Source organism: Mustelus asterias, chromosome 3, assembly GCF_964213995.1.
Source record: "Mustelus asterias chromosome 3, sMusAst1.hap1.1, whole genome shotgun sequence".
In the NCBI taxonomy this organism is placed as follows: domain Eukaryota; kingdom Metazoa; phylum Chordata; class Chondrichthyes; order Carcharhiniformes; family Triakidae; genus Mustelus; species Mustelus asterias.
The window spans coordinates 156739522-156760078 of NC_135803.1; the positions used below are offsets into that span (position 1 = coordinate 156739522).

The 20557-nt window shown below is 48.4% G+C and overlaps 1 protein-coding gene across 3 annotated transcripts in view; it reads left to right on the forward strand.

Moving 5' to 3' along the window:
* xpc (xeroderma pigmentosum, complementation group C) overlaps positions 1–19934 on the forward strand; it is a 34510-nt gene extending 14576 nt beyond the window's left edge. For all 3 annotated transcript variants that reach the window (XM_078210002.1, XM_078210000.1, XM_078210001.1), the window contains 8 exons: positions 3691–4674; positions 9660–9820; positions 10819–10900; positions 11645–11779; positions 12698–12867; positions 16488–16581; positions 17078–17167; positions 18760–19934. In XM_078210002.1, the coding sequence (XP_078066128.1) occupies positions 3691–4674; positions 9660–9820; positions 10819–10900; positions 11645–11779; positions 12698–12867; positions 16488–16581; positions 17078–17167; positions 18760–18963 (1920 nt within the window). In that variant the 3' untranslated portion in view covers positions 18964–19934. The remainder of the gene's footprint in view (positions 1–3690; positions 4675–9659; positions 9821–10818; positions 10901–11644; positions 11780–12697; positions 12868–16487; positions 16582–17077; positions 17168–18759) is intronic.
* The last annotated feature ends 623 nt before the right edge of the window (positions 19935–20557 follow it).

Consider the following 20557-nt stretch of genomic DNA (forward strand, 5'->3'; position numbering starts at 1 on the left):
AGCTCCCAGTCTCCAGACTTCAGAGACAGAAAAGAGAGGCAACACTTATTCCCCCAAAAAGCCTCCTGAGTTTGAGTTCTCTGTGTAAGCCTAGCTGTACCCAGTCATATGGCCGTACCTGTCAATCATCCCAATCAAGTTCCACTCTGCAAAATCCCAGGGAAAAACGCAAACAACAGAATCCTGAATAAATTCAAATCAAAACAAACACTGCATCAATTAAGATCAATTATGTTACTGCAGTAACAATACAGGGTGTCGGTTGGAGACAGACTGGCTCTGATAAATTGGAAGCGACTGTTAAAAAGATCCTGCACAGAAACCTGACTAAAATACATTTCTTAAAGGCACAGAATCGTCACATAGTTTCGAAATTTCCAATTAACCCCATCCTTACTGACGTTTGAGAGGTACGGGGGGGGTTCCAGATTTCCACTATATCTTGTGTGAAGAAGTGCTTCTGATCAGTACTGACCCTCTGACAGTGCAGCATTCCATCAGTACTGATCCTCTGACAGTGCAGCATTTCCTCAGTTCTGACCCTCTGACAGTGCGGCACTCCCTCAGTACTGACCCTCTGTCAGTGTAACATCCCTCAGTACTGACCCTCTGACAGTGCGGCATTCTCTCATTACTGACCCTCTGACAGTGCAGCACTCCTTCAGTACTGACCCTCTGACATTGCGGCACTCCCTCAGTACTGACCCTCTGACAGTGCAGCACTCCTTCAGTACTGACCCTCTGACAGTGCAGCACTCCCTCAGTACTGACCCTCTGACAGTGCAGCACTCCCTCAGTACTGACCCTCTGACAGTGCGGCACTCCCTCAGTACTGACTCTGACAGTGCGGCACTCCCTCAGTACTGACCATTTGACAGTGCAGCACTCCCTCAGTACTGACCCTCTGACAGTGCAGCACTCCTTCAGTACTGACCCTCTGACAGTGCAGCACTCCCTCAGTACTGACCCTCTGACAGTGCGGCACTCCCTCAGTACTGACCCTCTGACAGTGCAGCACTCCCTCAGTACTGACCCTCTGACAGTGCAGCACTCCCTCAGTACTGACCCTCTGACAGTGCAGCACTCCCTCAGTACTGACCCTTTAACAGTGCAGCACTCCCTCAGTACTGACCCTTTGACAGTGCAGCACTCCCTCAGTACTGACCCTTTGACAGTGCAGCACTCCCTCAGTACTGACCCTTTAACAGTGCAGCACTCCCTCAGTACTGACCCTTTGACAGTGCAGCACTCCCTCAGTACTGACCCTCTGACAGTGCAGCACTCCCTCAGCACTGACCCTCTGACAGTGCAGCACTCCCTCAGCACTGGCCTTCTGACAGTGCGGCACTCCCTCAGTATTGACCCTCTGACAGTGCGGCACTCCCTCAGTACTGACCCTTTGACAGTGCAGCACTCCCTCTGTACTGACTCTCTGACAGTGCGGCACTCCCTCAGTACTGACCCTTTGACAGTGCGGCACTCTCTCAGTACTGACCCTTTGACAATGCGGCACTCCCTCAGCACTGACCCTCTGACAGTGCGTCACTCCCTCAGCACTGACCCTCTGACAGTGCGGCACTCACTCAGTACTGACCCTTTGACAGTGGAGCACTCCCTCAGTACTGACCCTCTGACAGTGCGGCACTCCCTCAGTACTGACCCTCTGACAGTGCAGCGTTCCCTCAGCACTGACCCTCTGACAGTGCGGCACTCCCTCAGTACTGACCCTCTGACAGTGCAGCACTCGCTCAGTACTGACCCTCTGACAGTGCAGCACTCGCTCAGTACTGACCCTCTGACAGTGCGGCACTCCCTCAGTATTGACCGTCTGACAGTGCGGCACTCCCTCAGTACTGACCCTCTGACAGTGCGGCACTCCCTCAATACTGACCCTCTGACAGTGCAGCGTTCCCTCAGCACTGACCCTCTGACAGTGCGGCACTCCCTCAGCACTGACCCTCTGACAGTGCGGCACTCCCTCAGTACTGACCCTCTGACAGTGCAGCACTCGCTCAGTACTGACCCTCTGACAGTGCAGCACTCGCTCAGTACTGACCCTCTGACAGTGCGGCACTCCCTCAGTACTGACCCTCTGACAGTGCAGCACTCGCTCAGTACTGACCCTCTGACAGTGCGGCACTCGCTCAGTACTGACCCTCTGACAGTGCGGCACTCCCTCAGCACTGACCCTCTGGCAGTGCGGCACTCCCTCAGCACTGACCCTCTGACAGTGCAGCACTCCCTCAGTACTGACCCTCTGACAGTGCGGCACTCCCTCAGTACTGACCCTCTGACAGTGCGGCACTCCCTCAGTCCTACACTGGGAGTCTCAGCCGGGATTTTGTGCTGAAGTTTCTCGAGTGGGACATAAACCTACAACCATCAAGCTGAGTTGGGAGTGATACCCACTGAGCCACAGTGTTACTTTGGCTCCTCATTTGTTTACACCTTTCTCAGAACCTGAGGTATTTTGTCCAACTTAGTGACTTTATAGAAATTTAAAAGATCTTCTGCTCAGGTTGGATTTGTTTTTTTTTTGCCTGACAGTGTCAGCGTCCTTGACAGGAGCCTATTTATCAAAAGATGCAACAGTAGCCATTTAATAAAAAAGTCACAAACTTTACAATACAACCTGAACTCTGCTCTAAAAACAGGAAAAGGTAGAAATATTTAGACAACATTTATGTGTCAGTTCAATGACCTTTCAGTAGAACTGGTTAAGGTTAAAGGACAGATTGTGCCGTAGTGGTAATATTACTGGAATAGTAACCCGAAACCCCAGGCTAATGCTCTGGGAACACAATGGGAATAGTAACAGGACTGATAAAGACACAGGAGACAGGTCTGGGGAGGTATAAATGGTTATAGTAGGAGAGGGAGAGGGAATTGCAGGGAGTCAGGTGAAGAGAAGGGGGCTTCCCTGGCTTGGGAATGTGATGGAGAAAAGGGGCTCGGAGACTGCTGTCCCTTCTAGTTTCTATATGCACACCTATCCACGCCTGCACGTCTTGAAGGGAATATTGCTTGTGCATGACCTGTTTGGTCTCTGTGTGGCCCAATCCTGATTGCTGCATGTCCTTGCATACAAGACACTGAGAGAGAACGTTGAGGGGCACCCCAGTGATGCGGACCACCACACTGGCGGTGTACCAATTGAAGACCATTCCCGCCATCCTCCCGCATGTCCCCAAATGTTGTAGCCATCTTCCATCACCAGCACAAACACTCCCAGAGAAAATAGGACTCGTAAAGTCACAGAATCCTACAGTGCAGAAAGAGGCCATTCAGCCCATCGGGTCTGCACCGACCATGATCCTAACCAGGCCCTATCCCCATACGTTTACCCTAGCCTAGTCCCCCTGACACTAAGGGGCAATTTAGCATGGCCAATCCACCTAACCCGCACTTTCTGACTGTTGGAGGGAACCGGAACACCCGGAGGAAACCCATGCAGACACGGGGAGAACGTGCAGACTCCGCACAGACAGTGACCCGAGGCTTGAATTGAACCCGGGTCCCTGCCGCTGTGAGGCAGCAGCGCTAACCACTGTGCCACCATGCTTTTTAAAAAGTTTAAAGTTGTTAAAAGTCAATTTGTGCCAGTGATGGGCCTTGAACCCCCCCCCCAGCTTCGAGTGTGAAATGTGAGTCTTTTCCTGTCCTAAACTTTCTGTCTGTTCCCTTTCGAAGAGCCCGAGGAGCAACAAATCCAAAGCTTGTTCCCAGCAAACCCAGAATTCAGCGCCGGACACAAAACGTGAGCCTGTGTCCGAGGAAGGAGGCACAAAAATTAAACAGGAGGCAGAGCAGAATGATTCAGCAAAGAATCTAAGTGAACGCAAAGACAAGCCACAGCAGGCACCCAAAAGGAACGAGACTCGACAAGCAAACAGGAGAGGATTTAATAGAGGAAGAAGTAAAAATGTTGATGGAGCTTCTGCTGAATCTGGATTTGAGGATGAAGAGTGTCTGAAACCCAAAAGACCAGGGTCCCCGAGGCCAAAGAATGACCGTCGACGGAGAGTAGCTTCAAAAGTATCTTACAAGGAGGTGGACACTGAGGAAGATGAGGACAGCGATTCTGATTTCGAGGTTGCAGATGGTTCTGACTCTAGCAGTTACTCCGATGGAGATAATAGGAGCAAGAGAGTCCCTTCACAAACACATACTCCCCAAGGAAGACAGACTGTCCAAGAAAAGAGCAAGGGCATAATCTTCAGTACTCCAAAGAGCGAGAAGGACAGTGAGGAAGATGACTTTGAAAACAATCCAAGGAAAATCAATCCAAGAAAGAGAAGGTCTTCAAAATGCAACAAGACCAAAGCCAACAGCAGAGATGAAAGAGTGAGGTCAAGTAGTGAGGTGTCTCCAAATCCGACAGGTTCAGATCAGTGGATTGAGGTTTACGCAGAGGCAGAGAGGAAATGGGTTGCAGTTGACTGTGTACGCAACACTTTGAACCAACCAGAACTCTGTGCTAAACATGCTTCCAAACCCCTCTCCTATATCATCAGCTTTGACAATGAGAGTTGTGTGAGAGACGTTACCCAAAGGTATGACGTTGCTTGGATGACCAGAACAAGGAAACACCGTGTTGACCCTGGTTGGTGGGATAAAACTTTGGCAGTGTACAAAAGCAAGTGTACAGAACGTCAGAAAGATGAAGACCTGGAGGTATGTGGCATGTACTTTGGAACCATGTATACTGAGAGGCGACCTTGATATGCCAGTAGCAAAACACTTGGTTTGGATGTCTTTTTAATTACGGTTCTCTGCTGTTGAGACTAGTTTACTTACAACACTGCCTTTCTGTGAATCTGATTGCACCTCAGAAAGTGGAGAAGTCAAACTTGCATGTCCCTCCCCTTTCCAGTTGCTTAGATTCAAGCAAGACAGGAAGCAGTATACAAAATAGCAGCAGAAGGAGGCCATTCAGCCCCTCAAGCCTGCTCCATCGTTCGATAAGATCATGGTTGACCCGTTTGTGTTTCAAATTCCACATTCCCATCCCCCCCCCCCAATAATCTTTGATTCCGTTGTCTGACAAGAATCTATCTACCTCTGCTTTAAAAATATTCCATCACCACCGCCCAGTCTCTAACACCCTCTGAGGCAGAGTTCCAAAGTCACATTCCTCAGGGGAAACAAATTCCACTCATCTCTGTCCTAAAAGAACAACCTCTAATTTTAAAACTGTGCCCACTAATTCTGGACTTGCCCTCAAGAGGAAACATACTTTTCATGTCCACGTTGTCAAGACTGTTCAGGGTCTTATAGAATTCAATCAAATCACTCCTCAGTTTTCCAAACTCCAGCGAAAACAAACCCAGCCTCTCTAACCTTTCCCCATAAGACAACCCATTCATTCCTGGTATCAATCTATTAAACCTCCTCCCAATGCATTTGCATCCTTCCTTCAATAAGGAAAATAGAACTGCTGACCGTATTCGAGATTCAGTCACACTGATGCCCTGTATAATGGAAGTATAACATCAGGCAATGCTCAATTGGACCCGAGTTGAGAGGAGCAAGTTGAATGCAGCTTGTCTTTGCTGTTTGATGTTTTGTTTCTAAAAATATAGATTTCTTCAAGTCTGATCTAGGACAGTGAGTCCAGCTGGTTGCTTCGAATCCCCACAGTGCAGGAGGAGGCCATTTGGCCCATCGAGTCTGCACCGACTCTCCAACAGAGCATCTTACCCAGGCGCTATCTCCTAAAACCCTTGTATTTAACTCACTAATCCCCCTAACCTACACATTGTGGGATGCTAAGGGGCAGTTTAGCATGGCCAGTAAACCTAACCGGCACGTCTTTCGGATTGTGGGAGGAAACCGGAGCACCCGGAGGAAACCCACGCAGACACCGGGGGGAACGTGCAAACTCCACACAGCCAATCACCCAAGGCTGGAATTGAACCTGGGTCCCTGGCGCTATGAGGCAGCAGTGCTAACTATTGTGCCACTCCATTGAATCCATAGAATCCCCACAGTACAGAAGGAGGCCATTCAACCTATCGAGCCTGTACTGACCACAATCCCACCCAGGCCCTATTCCTGTAACCCCGCACATTTACCCTGCTAATCCCCTGACACGAGGAAACCCACACAGATACGGGGAGAACGTGCAGACTCCACACAGACAGTGACTCGAGGCTGGGATTGAACCCGGGTACCTGGCGCTGTGAGGCAGCAGCACTAACCACTGTGCCACCGTGGCAGAACCCTTAGGAGCATTGATAGGCAAAGGGATCTTGTCACTGCACAGGACAAACCACAAGCCCAGTCGCCCCCCCAAAGTAGGTTAGCTGATCCCCACTGGCATCCCCTATGGGGCGGCACAAAGAACAAAGAAAATTACAGCACAGGAACAGGCCCTTCGGCCCTCCAAGCCTGCACCGACCATGCTGCCCGGCTTAACTAAAACCCCCTACGCAATGTGTAGGGGATTGAAAGGCAAAGGTTTAGGTTGATTGGCCATGCTAAAAATTGCCCTTAGTGTCCTGAGATGCGTAGGTTAGAGGGATTAGTGGGTAAAATACGTAGGGGTATGGGGGTAGGACCTGGGTGGGATTGTGGTCGGTGCAGACTCGATGGGGCGAATGGCCTCTTTCTGTGCTGTAGGGTTTCTATGATTCTATGATTTCTATGATCTGGGTGTACAGGTACACAGGTCATTGAAAGTGGCAATGCAGGTGGAGAAGGTAGTCAAGAAGGCATACGGCATGCTTGCCTTCATCGGCCAGGGTATTGAGTTTAAAAATTGGCAAGTCATGTTGCAGCTTTATAGAACCTTCGTTAGGCCGCACTTGGAATATAGTGTTTAATTCTGGTCGCCACACTACCAGAAGTATGTGGAGGCTTTGGAGAGGGTACAGAAAAGATTTACCAGGATGTTGCCTGGTATGGAGGGCATTAGCTATGAGGAGAGGTTGGAGAAACTTGGTTTGTTCTCACTGGAACGACGGAGGTTGAGGGGAGACCTGATAGAAGTCTACAAGATTATGAGAGGCATGGACAGAGTGGATAGTCAGAAACTTTTTCCCAGGGTGGAAGAGTCAATTACTCGGGGGCACAGGTTTAAGGTGTGAGGGGCAAGGTTTAAAGGAGATGTACGAGGCAGATTTTTTACACAGAGAGTGGTGGGTGCCTGGAACTCGCTGCCGGGGGAGATAGTGGAAGCGGATACGGTAGTGACTTTTAAGGGGCGTCTTGACAAATACATGAATAGGATGGGAATAGAGGGATATGGGCCCCAGAAGCGTAGGGGGTTTTAGTTAAGTCGGGCAGCATGGTTGGTGCAGGCTTGGAGGGCCGAAGGGCCTGTTCCTGTGCTGTAATTTTCTGTTCTTTGTGCCGCCCCATAGAGGATGCCAGTGGGGATCAGCTAACCTCCTTTGTGGTGGGGCGGGGGGGGTGGGGGTGGGGGTGATTGGGCTTGTGGTTTGTCCTGTGCAGCTGCACACTGTCATTAAACTGCATCATCTGTAGAAATAAGATTCATCAATCTCGTGGTCGTGCTGGGTTCCAGAGTCTTTTCTAATGTGCACTGATACACTGGGTTTTCCGTTGGTTTCCATTGCTAAAGTGGATGTGGGAAAGTGGCTCAAACATGAACAGGGTGACTGCCAAGCTCACACCAAAACAGCTGCAGCTTTTTGTGGTTGATGCAGACTCGATGGGCCGAATGGCCTCCTGCACTGTGGTGATTCTATGATTCTTTTCTGAAGCAGGAACGTTTGACACAGATTTGAGGGGCTGAATGGCCTCCTGTATTTTACTAATCCTGGTTCTGTGATGATCTTATTCAAGTACAGTCCTCCTCTCGCCTTACGTCCAGGAGGAGACCCTGTACAGTGATGTGAAGATCCCAGGCAGGTCATCTCTCACCCCTGTCCACTCCTTATGGGAACTGCTGGACAATAAAACACCAAGGCCCATCTATTCCACCTTGAACCGTCTCAGTGGTCCCATTGGAAAATAACACCTTTATTCAAGAAAGAAAAGAGACAGAGCAGGAAACCATAGGCCAGTTAGTCCAACATCTATCAGAGGGAACTTGCTGGAATCTATTATTAAAGCAGTTACAGCGGGATATTTAGAAAATCATAATGGGAACAGGCAGAGTCAACATGGCTTTGTGAAAAGGAAATCCTATTAACTAATTCTGAGAGTCCTTTGAGGAAGTAACAGGCAAGGTGGATGAAGGAGAACCTGTAGATGTGTTGTACTTGGATCTCTAAAAGGCACTTGATAAGATACTGCACGAAAGGTTACTCTACAAGATAAGAGTGCATTGTGTAAGGGTTAACATATTAGCATGGATAACAGATTGATTGGCTAACAGGCAGCAGAGAGTAGGGATGAATGGATCTTTTTTGGGTTGGCAAGATGTCACTAGTGGAGTATCACAGGGATCAGTGCTGGGGCCTCAACTATTTACAATTTACATCAATGATTTGGGTGAAAGGACCGAATGCATGGTAGCTAAATTTGCCGATGACACCAAGATCGTAGAACAATAAGTTATTAAGAGGAATTCAAGAGTCTACAAAGGGGTATAGGCTGGCTGAGTGATGCTCAGAAATTTGGCAGATGATATATAACATGGGAAAATGGAACTTGTTCAATTTGATATGAAGAAATGAAAAGCAGGATACTATTTAAATGGAGAACCCAGTAATGCAGAGGGATCTGAGTGTCCTGGTACATGAATCAGGAAAAGTTAGTATGCAGGTACAGCAAGTGATCAGGAAGGCAAATGGAATGCTGGTATTTATTACAAGAGAAATGGAATATATACCTTCCAACATCTATAAGGCACAAGCCAGGAGTGTGATGGAATATTCTCCACTTGCCTGGATGGGTGCAGCTCCAACAATATTCAAGAAGCTCGACACCATTCGGGGCAAAGCAACCCACTTGATTGGCACCCCATCTACCAGCTGAAACATTCACTTGCTCCACCGCCGATGCACAGTGACAGCCGTGTGTACCATCTGCAAGATGCATTGCAGTAACTCACCAAGGTTCCTTAGACAGCACCTTCCAAAACCCACAACCATCACCATCTAGAAGGACAAGGGCAGCAGATCCCTGGGAACACTACCACCTGGAGGTTCCCCTTCAGACCACTCACCTTCCGACTTGGAAATACATCACCGTTCCTGGGTCAAAATCCCTCCCTAACAGCACTGTGGGTGAACTGCAGCGGGTAAACAAGCCAGCTCACCATCACCTTCTCAAGGACAATTCGGAATGGGCAACAGATGCTGATCTTGTCAGTGACACCAACGTCCCACAAAAGAATAAAAATAACAGGCCAGGGATTTAGACCCGTTTAAACATTCTCCCTTTTTGTGATTCTGAAACTAGGAGCCATGAATATAAGATCATCACTAATAAATCCAGGGGGAACTCAGGAGAAACGTCTTTACCCAGAGGAGTGATGAGAATGTGGAACTCGCTCCCACAAGGAGCAGTTGAGATGAGTGGTATAGATTTAAGGGGAAGACATGAGGGAGAGGGGACCAGAAGGAACAGAAGGAGAAGCTGACAGGGTGAGATGAAGTGGAAGGTAAATACTGACATGGCCCAGTCGGACTCATTGGGCTGTTTTTCTGTGCTGTGATATATTGTAGTCTTTCTCTTGTGTTTCGCAGTTGCAATCTAAGTTGCTTGATCGACCATTGCCCATTTCTGTGGCTGAGTATAAAAGCCACCCTCTCTATGTACTGAAGAGACATCTGTTGAAGTACGAGACCCTGTATCCCCCCACAGCGACGATCCTGGGCTACTGCAAAACAGAGGCCGTCTATTCAAGGTAAAGATGTTTGCCATCACTGCCAGCTGAGTCTATCAAATCCCCTCAGGACCTTCTGTGTTTCAATAAGGTCACCTCTCGTTCTTTTAACCTCCTGTTGGTATGGGCCCAACTTGTTCAACCTTTTCTCCGTAAGATAAACCCCTCATCTCTATAGCCAGTGAAATTCATCATCAACACTTCTTCTCATTGGCTCTCCTCAAGGTGTAGATTCTTGCTGATTGAGGGTTGTTCTCTCACCCAAACAACTGCTCTTCCTGTATGAGCCTCAACAATTCACGCTGGCAAGCTATTCAACTGTGGCCATCACAGCACACGCACGCATACACACTTTCTCTCTCTCTCTCCTTCTCTCTCTCACTGTTTCTCCCTTCAACTCTCTTTCTCCGTCTCTTTCTCTAATTCTCTCCTGTCTGTTTCTGTAATTATCTCTCATTGATTCTGCTTCTCTTTCTTTCTATTTTTTTCTGCCTCTCTCGAATTCTGTCCCTTTTTAGTCTCTCTCTCTTTGTGTCTGTCTCTCTAATTCTTTGTTTTTCTCTCTCTGTCTCCCCCCTCTCTCTGCTTCTTTGTGTCTCACACTCTCTCTCTCTCTGCTCGCTCTCTTTCTCATTCTGCTTCATTCTCTCTCTCTCCTTGCCTCTAATTCTCTCCCTGTCACTCCAGGCTGAGATGATTGGATAGGAGCCAGGAACCAGCGGCTGATTAATTTTTCCTCTCTTACTCCCTCGGCCTTTCTAACTCCAAGGAGGAGTTGAACTCGGGATCCCTCTGGTCTAACAGTTCTCTCTATCCGGTACTGGGCAGTGTATTTGTTAGTCAAGTCTTTCTGTGACTTTCTTCAATCACAACTCCACCTGATCTATTGTATGTTGATTTATGTGATTGGTAACATTACGCACAGAGGCACAACACTTACAGATGTACACAAGCCCCATGCAAACATAGACAAACACACATCTGTCTTCTCACTGATTGTTTGCTGCTTGATGTTTCAGAGACTGTGTACACACACTTCATTCCAAGGACACATGGCTGAAGGAAGCTCGTGTGGTGAGAGCTGGAGAGATGCCCTGTAAGGTACGGTAACTCTCAGTTCTCTAGATTTAACCCTTAGACTATTGTACCCAGGAACCTACGCAACTGGTTTATAAGTGTTCTTCGTGGCTTTCCTCTCCCTAGTTCTATTAATTACCCCTCCAGGAACTCTGCGCTTCTCTAATTCTGGCCTCTTGAGCATTCCCAGTTTAATCGCTGCACCTTCAGCTGCCTGGGACCCTAAACTCTGGAATTCCCTTCCTAAACCTTTCGCCTCTCTCTCCCCTTCTTCAAGATGCTCCTTAATACTTACTCTTTGATCAAGCTCTTGGTTATCTTTCCTGACATTATCTTATGTTGTTCAGTGTCAGTTTGTTCTCAGATAAGCACTTGGGGATTTTTATTAAAGTTAAAGTTTATTTATTAGTCACAAGTTGGCTTACAATGTTACTGCAATGAAATTTTCCTAGTCGCCACACTCCGACGCCTGTTCGGATCAATGCACCTGACCAGCACGTCTTTCAGACTATGGGAGGGAACCAGAGCACCCAGAGGAAACCCACAAAGACACGGGGAGAACGTGCAGACTCCGCACAGACAGTGACCCAAGCCAGGAATCGAACCCGGGCCCTGGTGCTGTGAGGCAGCAGCACTAACCAATGTGCCACCGTGCGCCCTATTGTAACACATTATTGTGTTCAGAGCGCTATATAAATACAAATTGTTGTTGTTGTCAGGCAAATAGCAGCTGCTAAACATTATGTCTCTCCCCCCTTCTTTTACCAGATGGTGAAAAGCCAATCTAACCGAGCACGGCGTGCGCGACAGGCTAATTGGGAAGATCGAGACAAGGATGACCTGGGACTGTTCGGACACTGGCAGACAGAGCCCTATTCCCCCCCAAGTGCTGTCAATGGGAAGGTGTGTGTACCATTCCGATACATTCTGTAGGGAAGGTGGGGTTGGGGTCTGCATCCTGGATTACATTTTATTCCTTACGTAGGAACGGAGAGGGTGGGGGGAGCGACCCCTTTAGCTCCTCAAGCTTGTTCTGCCATTCTTTGATTTGAGCCTTAACTCCATCCATGTGCTGAGGTTCCATCACCATCAATATCCTTGTCTGGCAAAAATCCCCCCATCTCTTATCATAGGATCATAGAATCCCTACAGTGCAACAGGAGACCATTTGGCCCATCGAGTCTGCAGCGACTCTCTGACAAAGTACCTTACCCAGGCACAACCCCAACCCCTGTCCTGTCCCTGTAACCCCACACATTTACCATAGCAAATCCATCTCACCTACACATTTTAGGACACTAAGGGAGAATTTAGCATGGTCAATCCCCCTAACCTGCACAGCTTTGGACTGTGGGAGGAAACTGGAGCACCCGGAGGAAACCCACGCACACACAGGGAGAATGTGCAAACTCCACACAGACAGTGACCCGAAGCCGGAATCGAACCTGGGTTCCTGGCGCTGTGAGGCAGCAGTGCTAACCACCGTGCCCCCACTCTTCTTTAGAAAGTGGCCATATGATCTTGTAGAACCAACTGCGAGGGCAGACAGGGCCACAAGTTACTGTCTGATCTGAGAGATGGTAATTCTGACAGTGCAGCACTCTCTCAGTACAGCGCAGGGAATGTCATTCTAGATTTTGTGCCCACGTTGTCTGGAGTGGGAGCTGAACCCACAGCCATGTGCCTGCAAGGTGAGAGATGCAATTGGATGACAAGACATGTCCCTTTCGGGGGTGGGGTTGGGGTGATGAAGAACATTGTTAAGAAAGGCTTTGGTTAAATGGTGATGGTGATTCTCACATCGTTCCTGTCCTCTTTCAGGTCCCCCGGAATGAATTTGGAAATGTCTATCTCTTCCGACCCTGTATGCTTCCCCTGGGCTGCAAGCACCTGAGAGTCTCCAACATCAACCGAGTGGCGCGGAAACTGAACATTGACTGTGCAGCAGCCGTGATTGGATTCGATTTCCACTCAGGACATTCACATCCCGTGTAGGTCACGCATTGTGATTGGCTCTCACAACATCTACAAACTTTCCAGAAACTGTCCATGGTTCTGTAACCTCCTTCAGCTGCACAACCCTCTCTGCACCCCTCCACTCTGACCCCTTAAACCGCCCTCATCTCCCTCGACCCACTGTTGGTGGCTGTGCTTCCAGCTGCCTGGGCCTAAGCTCCCTCCCTGTCAGACCTTCCCACCTCTCTCTTTCCTCCATTAAGATGCTCCTTAAAATCCACCTCAGTGACTGAGCTCTTGGTAACCTTCCAGTTCTCCCTTTTATGTAGCTCAGTGTCAAATTTTTCCTGATTACACTCGAATGTAGGGATTTGGGATTATTCACAACATAGGGACGCTATAATAACAAAAGCTATTGATAATGTTATAAACCTGAGGCAAATCCCCCAAGTATACACCAGGAGTGAGAAACAGTCACCAACAGATGTTGACATTCTATGTGATGGATCTTCAATATAAGACAGCCATAAACAAATCCAATCAGGAATTCAGGGGAAACCTCTTTACCCAGTTCTGTTGAAGGATCATTTAAATCCAAAATATTACCTCTGTTTCTCTATCTAGATGCTGCCAGACCGACAGAGTTTTATCCAACACCTCCTGTTTTTATTTCTTTACCCACAGATTAGTGAGAACATGGACCTCACTCCCACAGGGACTGGCTCAGATGAATAATAATAATGCATTTTTTTAAGTAAGGTTGGGAAATTTCCAGTGTTGGGTGAAATTTCCAATTTTTGCATCATGGAATTTCACCCTTTTGGTTTTTTAATGACCTTGGCGGCTGTTTCCGAAACGGCCAAAGCTGAGGAGGAGAGAGTCTCAGCCTGAAAAATCTCCGCCAGTAACTCAGCTTTGTGATCCCTGGATCTGGCTGCTGTCACTCATCCCATTGGAAGGACACTCTGCTCCTGGCCGTACGGTAGAACCAAGTGCTTTGGCAGATGGCTAGTCAGGGGCAGTGGGAGAGATCAGCGGAGCCAAGTCTGTCATTAGCACTGCTGCCTCACAGCGCCAGGGACCCAGGTTCGATTCCCGGCTTGGGTCACTGCCTGTGCGGAGTTTGCACGTTCTCCCCGTGTCTGCGTGGGTTTCCTCCGGGTGCTCCGGTTTCCTCCCACAGTCTGAAAGACGTGCTGGTTAGGTGCATTGGCTATGCTAAGTTCTCCCTCGGTGTACCCAAACAGACACCGGAGTGTGGCAACTAGGGTATTTTCACAGTAACTTCATTGCAGTGTTAATGTAAGCCTATTTGTGACTAACAAATAAACTTTAACTTTTAGGGTTCACTTGGCTTGTGTGGTTGGAGGCAGAGGGAAGCAGTAGAGACCTGAGGGGGGGGCTGCTAGGGGGTATATGTGTGGGGAGGGGCTGGAAAGTGAGATGTCTGTGTGAGGGGGGGGCGGGGGTTGGAAAGAGGGAATATAGGTGTGGGGAGAAGGGCATCACTGAATCTTCTGTCACCAAATAATATGGAACTTGATTGAAATCTATGAGGACATAAAATAATATTTTTATAAACTACAAGAAAACACAGATTTTCAGATTTATATGACGTGTTACAAGTTGCAAACTTGAATAATTATACACAGAACGTTACCGTGCTGTTTTATTGCTGTTTAGTGTTTGCTGGTGTGAGAGGTCATGTTAATTTGTTTTAATATATTCATACATGAAAATCAGCATTCATTACCCAGCCCTGGGTTGCCTTTGAGAAGGTGGTGGTGAGTTAAAATGGGTTCAGATTGGAAAGTAGTTTGTGAAGAACTCCTTCGCTTCATCGCTACATAATCCTGCAAGGTCATGTTCTGTTGTTAGTTTTAAATTTTATAAGAACTAGGAGCAGGAGTAGGCCATCTGGCCCCTCGAGCCTGCTCCGCCATTCAATAAGATCATGGTTGATCTTTTCATGGACTCAGCTCCACTTACCCGCCCGCTCACCATAACCCTTAATTCCTTTACTGTTCAAAAATTTATCTACCCTTGCCTCAAAAACATTCAGTGAGGTAGCCTCAACTGCTTCACTGGGCAGGGAATTCCACAGATTCACAACCCTTTGTGTGAAGAAGTTCCTCCTCAACTCAGTCCTAAATCTGCTCCCTCTTATTTTGAGGCGATGCCCTCCAGTTCTGGTTTCACCTCAAGTCATTGAGGTTCACAGCATAGAAACAGGCCCTTCAGCCCAATTTGTGCATGCTGCCCCTTTTTTTAACCCCCAAGCTAGTACCATTTGCCCGCGTTTGGCCCATATCCCTCTATACCCATCTTACCCGTGTAACTGTCTAAACCCTTTTTAAAAGACAAAATTGTACCTGCCTCTACTACTACCTCTGGCAGCTTGTTCCAGACACTCACCACCCTCTGTGTGAAAGAATTGCTCCTCTGGACTCCTTTGTATCTCTCACCTCTCACCTTAAACCTATGCCCTCTAGTTTTATACTCCCCTACCTTTGGGAAAAGATATTGACTATCTAGCTGATCAATGCCCCTCATTATTTTATAGACCTCTATAAGATCACCCCTCAGCCTCCTACGCTCCAGGGAAAAAAGTCCCAGTCTATCCAGCCTCTCCTTATAATTCAAACCATTAAGTCCTGTTAGCATCCACCCGCCAGTGGAAACAACCTCCCTGCTTTCTACCTTATCTATTCCCTACATAATCTTATATGTTTCTAGAAGATCCCCCCCTCATTCTTCTGAATTCCAATGAATATAGCCCCAGTCTACTCAGTCTTTCCTCATAAGCCAACCCTCTCAACTCCGAAATCAACCGAGTGAATCTCCTCTGCACCCCTTCCAGTGCCAGTATATCCTTTCTCAAGTAAGGAGACCAAAACTGTACACAGTACTCCAGATGTGGCCTCACCAGCACCAGATACAGCTGCAACATAACCTTGCTGTTTTTAAACTCCATCCCTCTAGCAATGAAGGACAAAATTCCATTTGCCTTCTTAATTACCTGCTGCACCTGCAAACCAACTTTTTGGAATTCATGCGATTCATCTTTATCACAGCACCAACTGCATTGAATGCTGGCATCATTCTATACTAATACATTCTATACTAATACATTCTATACTAATACATTCTATACTCATACATTCTATACTCATACATTCTATACTCATACATTCTATACTCATACATTTGTCCACAGTCTTGATGGTAATAGAAGGTAAACAAAGTGAAATCTAATGTTTCTACCCATTCAAAGTCTCATCATTCCATCAAATTGAAATGGCCTCGAAACATTTGCATTTCACTGCAGAGGATATCAAAAGTGCGATAACTAGACAATCCCTTGTCTCAAGAACATGTCGGGTGTTTTTGCCACTGGCCACTCATCATTGATTAAAGGGGGAAGCCAGATAAACCAGGGTGAGAAATGAGGAGAAGGATATGGTGATAGGCTGAGATAAAGAGGATGGGGTGTGGCTCATGCAGCATGCACGGTGCAGCTGATTGGTCTGATCTTGTGTTGTGAATTCAAATGTATTTCTGCGCAATTATCTGAAAAGTTTGAAAGTGATAATGACCAAGAAAGGGGAATCTAAATTGTCTCCTTTTCTCACCCTGACTCCTCTTCCCCCACCAGAAATGACGGCTATGTTGTGTGTGAGGACCATGTGGAGATTCTGCTGGCGGCCTGTGAGGAGGAAGAGGCAGAAATGGCGAGAAAAGAACAAAAGGTGAGAGGTTTGTGAGGGGGCAGGGTGGAGCTGGTGGGTGCGGAGGGAGTTGCTGGGATTCAGGAGGTGGGGACTGAGGGTATGATGTGAGATTTCTTGTGTGGTATCATGGGAGAGAAGTTGAGTAATTACACACCTCACAATCTGTCTCATACTTGCAGGCCCGGTAACATAAAAATAACAATAACATCAATACATATCCTCCATATTTGGGGACAGTGTAGAGGGAGCTTTACTCTGTATCTAACCCCGTGCTGTACCTGTCCTGGGAGTGTTTGATGGGGACAGTGTAGAGGGAGCTTTACTCTGTATCTAACCCCGTGCTGTACCTGTCCTGGGAGTGCAGTGCCCAATGGTTTTGTGACTTGTGCACTGTGAATATTTGGTGTCCAGCTCTGAGATCTCGCGCGTTGTTGATTGAAACCTGCCTGAATAAATAGATATAACTGTTTCAAACTGAATTGACTGAAATCTGCGGCCTGTGTTTGTTGTTTAGAAACGAGAGCAGCGTGTCATGGGAAACTGGAAGTTGTTGGTGAAAGGACTGCTTATCCGGGAAAGGTTGAAGGCACGATACAGTAGAAAGGTAATCAGTGCAAAGCATTTAACCTCCTCCCCAGGGTCAGCACAGGAAAAGTCCGTGGTCTGTCTCATTCACTCTCTCCCCTCCTGGCATTCACAGGATACACGGATAACAGACCCAGACATGAGGTTAGGAAAATCCCCGTGGGGGAGGTTTTGGAACAGTAGGTCCAAGGCTCTCAGTTCTCCCTGAGCACAAACCACTCACCGCACGTCAGCTCCAGAGCTAATCCTTGTTTTCGAATCCCTCATGGCCTCTCCCCTCCCCAGCTCTGTCACCTCCTGTAGGTCCACAACCCTCCAACATCTCTGAGCTTTATAATTGTGGCCCCTTGAGCATTCCCAATTTTAATCGCCCTGTCGCTGACAGTCGGCTGCCTGCGCCCGAAGCTTCGCAATTCTTCCCGTAAACCTCCCTGCCTGATTCAGTCACGCTCTCACTGAAATGCTGCTGTCCCACATTAGTTTAGAAGTTAACCCAATCGAGTACTGATTTGTGTCTTCCGATTATACTGGTCAGGGCGACATTTAGAATCCAATAATCACAAACATGAACGGAGATAATTATTCTTCATTTGTCTTCTCGTCTCCTGTAAGTAAATTCCAGGCATCCAGATCCAGGATAACTAAAGGAGTGCCGCACTGACTGAGGGAGTGCCGCACAGTCAGAGGGTCAGGCTGAGGGAGTGCCGCACTGTCAGAGGGTCAGTGCTGAGGGAGTGCCGCACTGTCAGAGGGTCAGTACTGAGGGAGTGCCGCACTGTCAGAGGGTCAGTGCTGAGGGAGTGCCGCACTGTCAGAGGGTCAGTGCTGAGGGAGTGCCGCTCTGTCAGAGGGTCAGTACTGAGGGAGTGCCGCACTGTCAGAGGGTCAGTACTGAGGGAGTGGTGCACTTTTATAGAACATAGAACATTACAGCGCAGTACAGGCCCTTCGGCCCTCAATGTTGCACCGACCAGTGGAACCAATCGAAAGCCCCTCTAATCTACACTATTCCATCATCCATATGTTTATCCAATGACCATTTAAATGCTCATAATGTTGGCGAGTCCACTACTGCTGCAGGCAGGGCATTCCACGCCCTTACTACTCTCTGAGTAAAGAACCTACCTCTAACATCTGTCCTATATCTATCACCACTCAATTTAAAGCTATGTCCCCTCGTGCTAGCCATCACCAGCCGAGGAAAAAGGCTCTCACTATCCACCCTATCTAATCCTCTGATCATCTTATATGCCTCTATTAAGTCACCTCTTAACCTTCTTCTCTCTAACGAAAACAACCTCAAGTCCCTCAGCCGTTCCTCATAAGACCTTCCCACCATACCAGGCAACAGCCTGGTAAATCTCCTCTGCACCCTTTCCAATGCTTCCACATCCTTCCTATAATGCGGCGACCAGAAGAAACTGTTTTATGGAATCTTCTCCAGTGACTGTACAATTTTATAATATGTGGCTCTGAACTCCGCACTGTGCTCAGAGTGTGATCCAACTGAGGTTTGATGCAGGGTTAGCAGAACTTCAACCTACTTGTTAAATTCTATCCCGCTACATTTAAACCCTAACTTTTTAACATCATTTGTACTTGTTTTTTCAGGATGAAGTTGCTGTGAGCTCCAGTCAGGAGGCAGAAAGAGGCTGTTTGTCTGAGGAGGAAGGCCATAGTGATTCTGTCCCAGTCAGTGACCTCACCTCCTCGTGGCCCTTAAACAGGCAGCGGGAGGAAGTGATGGTGAAACTGAAGAGCCAGAGACAGAGGAAAGGGGAAGAGATGCATCTCTTCCCGTTCGAGAAGCTCTGATGTCGAGTGGCTGTCCACAACACGGTTTGAGAGTCCAGCACCTCACACCTCGCTTGGTAGCATTAGAATGGGGGTTACCCATGCCAGCTTTAAGGGGCAGATTGCCATGGTGACAGCTTTAGTATATCACAGAAGACACAACACAAGGTAACTGCAGTTGGCAATTTAGTCATAGTTATCACGAGTTCGACTGATGACCCGCCTGTGTCTCCATTGCTCAGGAGCTGAGGAGAATCAGGGTTCCCGGATACTCTGCAGGGAGAGGGAATGGCAGAGGGCTGTAGGTGGTGGGTGTAGGGGGTGGATGCAGGGAGGGGTGTGGGGGATGGATGCAGGGAGGGGTGTGGGGGGTGACCCAGTTACTCGCCTTGTCAGCAGAGATGTGCCCCTCAGGAATGAAGGAAGGAAACATTAACTCTGGGTTAACAAGCCCATTGGGGAAATCCTGATCCCAAAAACCCAGGAGTGGAAAAACTAAAGTCCACACCTTCCTTGTGTGGAATTCCAAATGTCACTGGCCTTTAGGGATCAGATTCCGTCATTCCTTCCAAATGGGAATGGAACACTGCAAGCTGTATTTGTGAAATGTACCAGTTTGATGAGTGGGGGAGGGTGGGGGGTGCGGAGGTGGGGGTGGTGCGGAGAGGGGGTGGGGGTTCTGCCAGGTGGAGTTCAGAATGGAAAGACTGGGCACTGTACAGAGAGAGGGGTGAGATGTGAATCCTGCTGCTGCATGTAACCAAACAGAGGGGCTGTTGATAAGTCAACCGCTGTACACAACAGTCCCCTGGAGACTGCCAGCGACTTGTCTGCAGAGCAGGACCCACTCCCCCCACCCGTGCCCACAGCTGCTGCTCCATTCGGTTGACCGAATGTTGAACCTTGCAGCTGGTAAGACCGAAATCGGAGAGAGCCAAGGCGTGGAGAGCGGGAGGAAAGAGTTCTGAACCCTCAGAGGAAAAATACATCCCAAAAAAACAAACACCAGGTATAATTTCCTCACCGGATAAACCGGAGGTTTTTCACATCTCTCCGTCCCGTCACTGGATCACAGTCCAATGCACGTACGTGTGTGACTGCTCCCCCTCTTGAGGGTGGCAACGCTACTCATGGTTGCAGAGCTCAGGCGCATCTCTCTGGTACCCGGACCTGGCAGACGATCCTGACTCTAAGTTTAGGCCCACGTGCAGGCTGACTATTCCACCACAGTGGACTTCACAACTGACCCCGATTTTGTGTTCTCCCAAAATCCACACCCAGACAATCCTGAAAGGATTATCAGAAGCGAGTCTTGCCAGAAATGAGTACCCATCCCCCCAGCCAGACACAGACCCCCCCCCCCCCCCATGCAGACCCCCCTGACACAGACCCCCCCGCCCCCCCAGACACAGACCACCCCCACCCCCCCAGACACAGACCCCTGCCCCACCCGGGCCAGACACACATTCCCCCGACCCCACCACCACATCCTCAGTCATATCCTCGGCCATCAGATGACGGAGATCCTGTAACCAGACACAGACCGGCAGTGGAACCAGAGACTGATCACAAAGCTTATTTCTTATCCTGCAAGTTAACCAGTTCTTGCAAGATC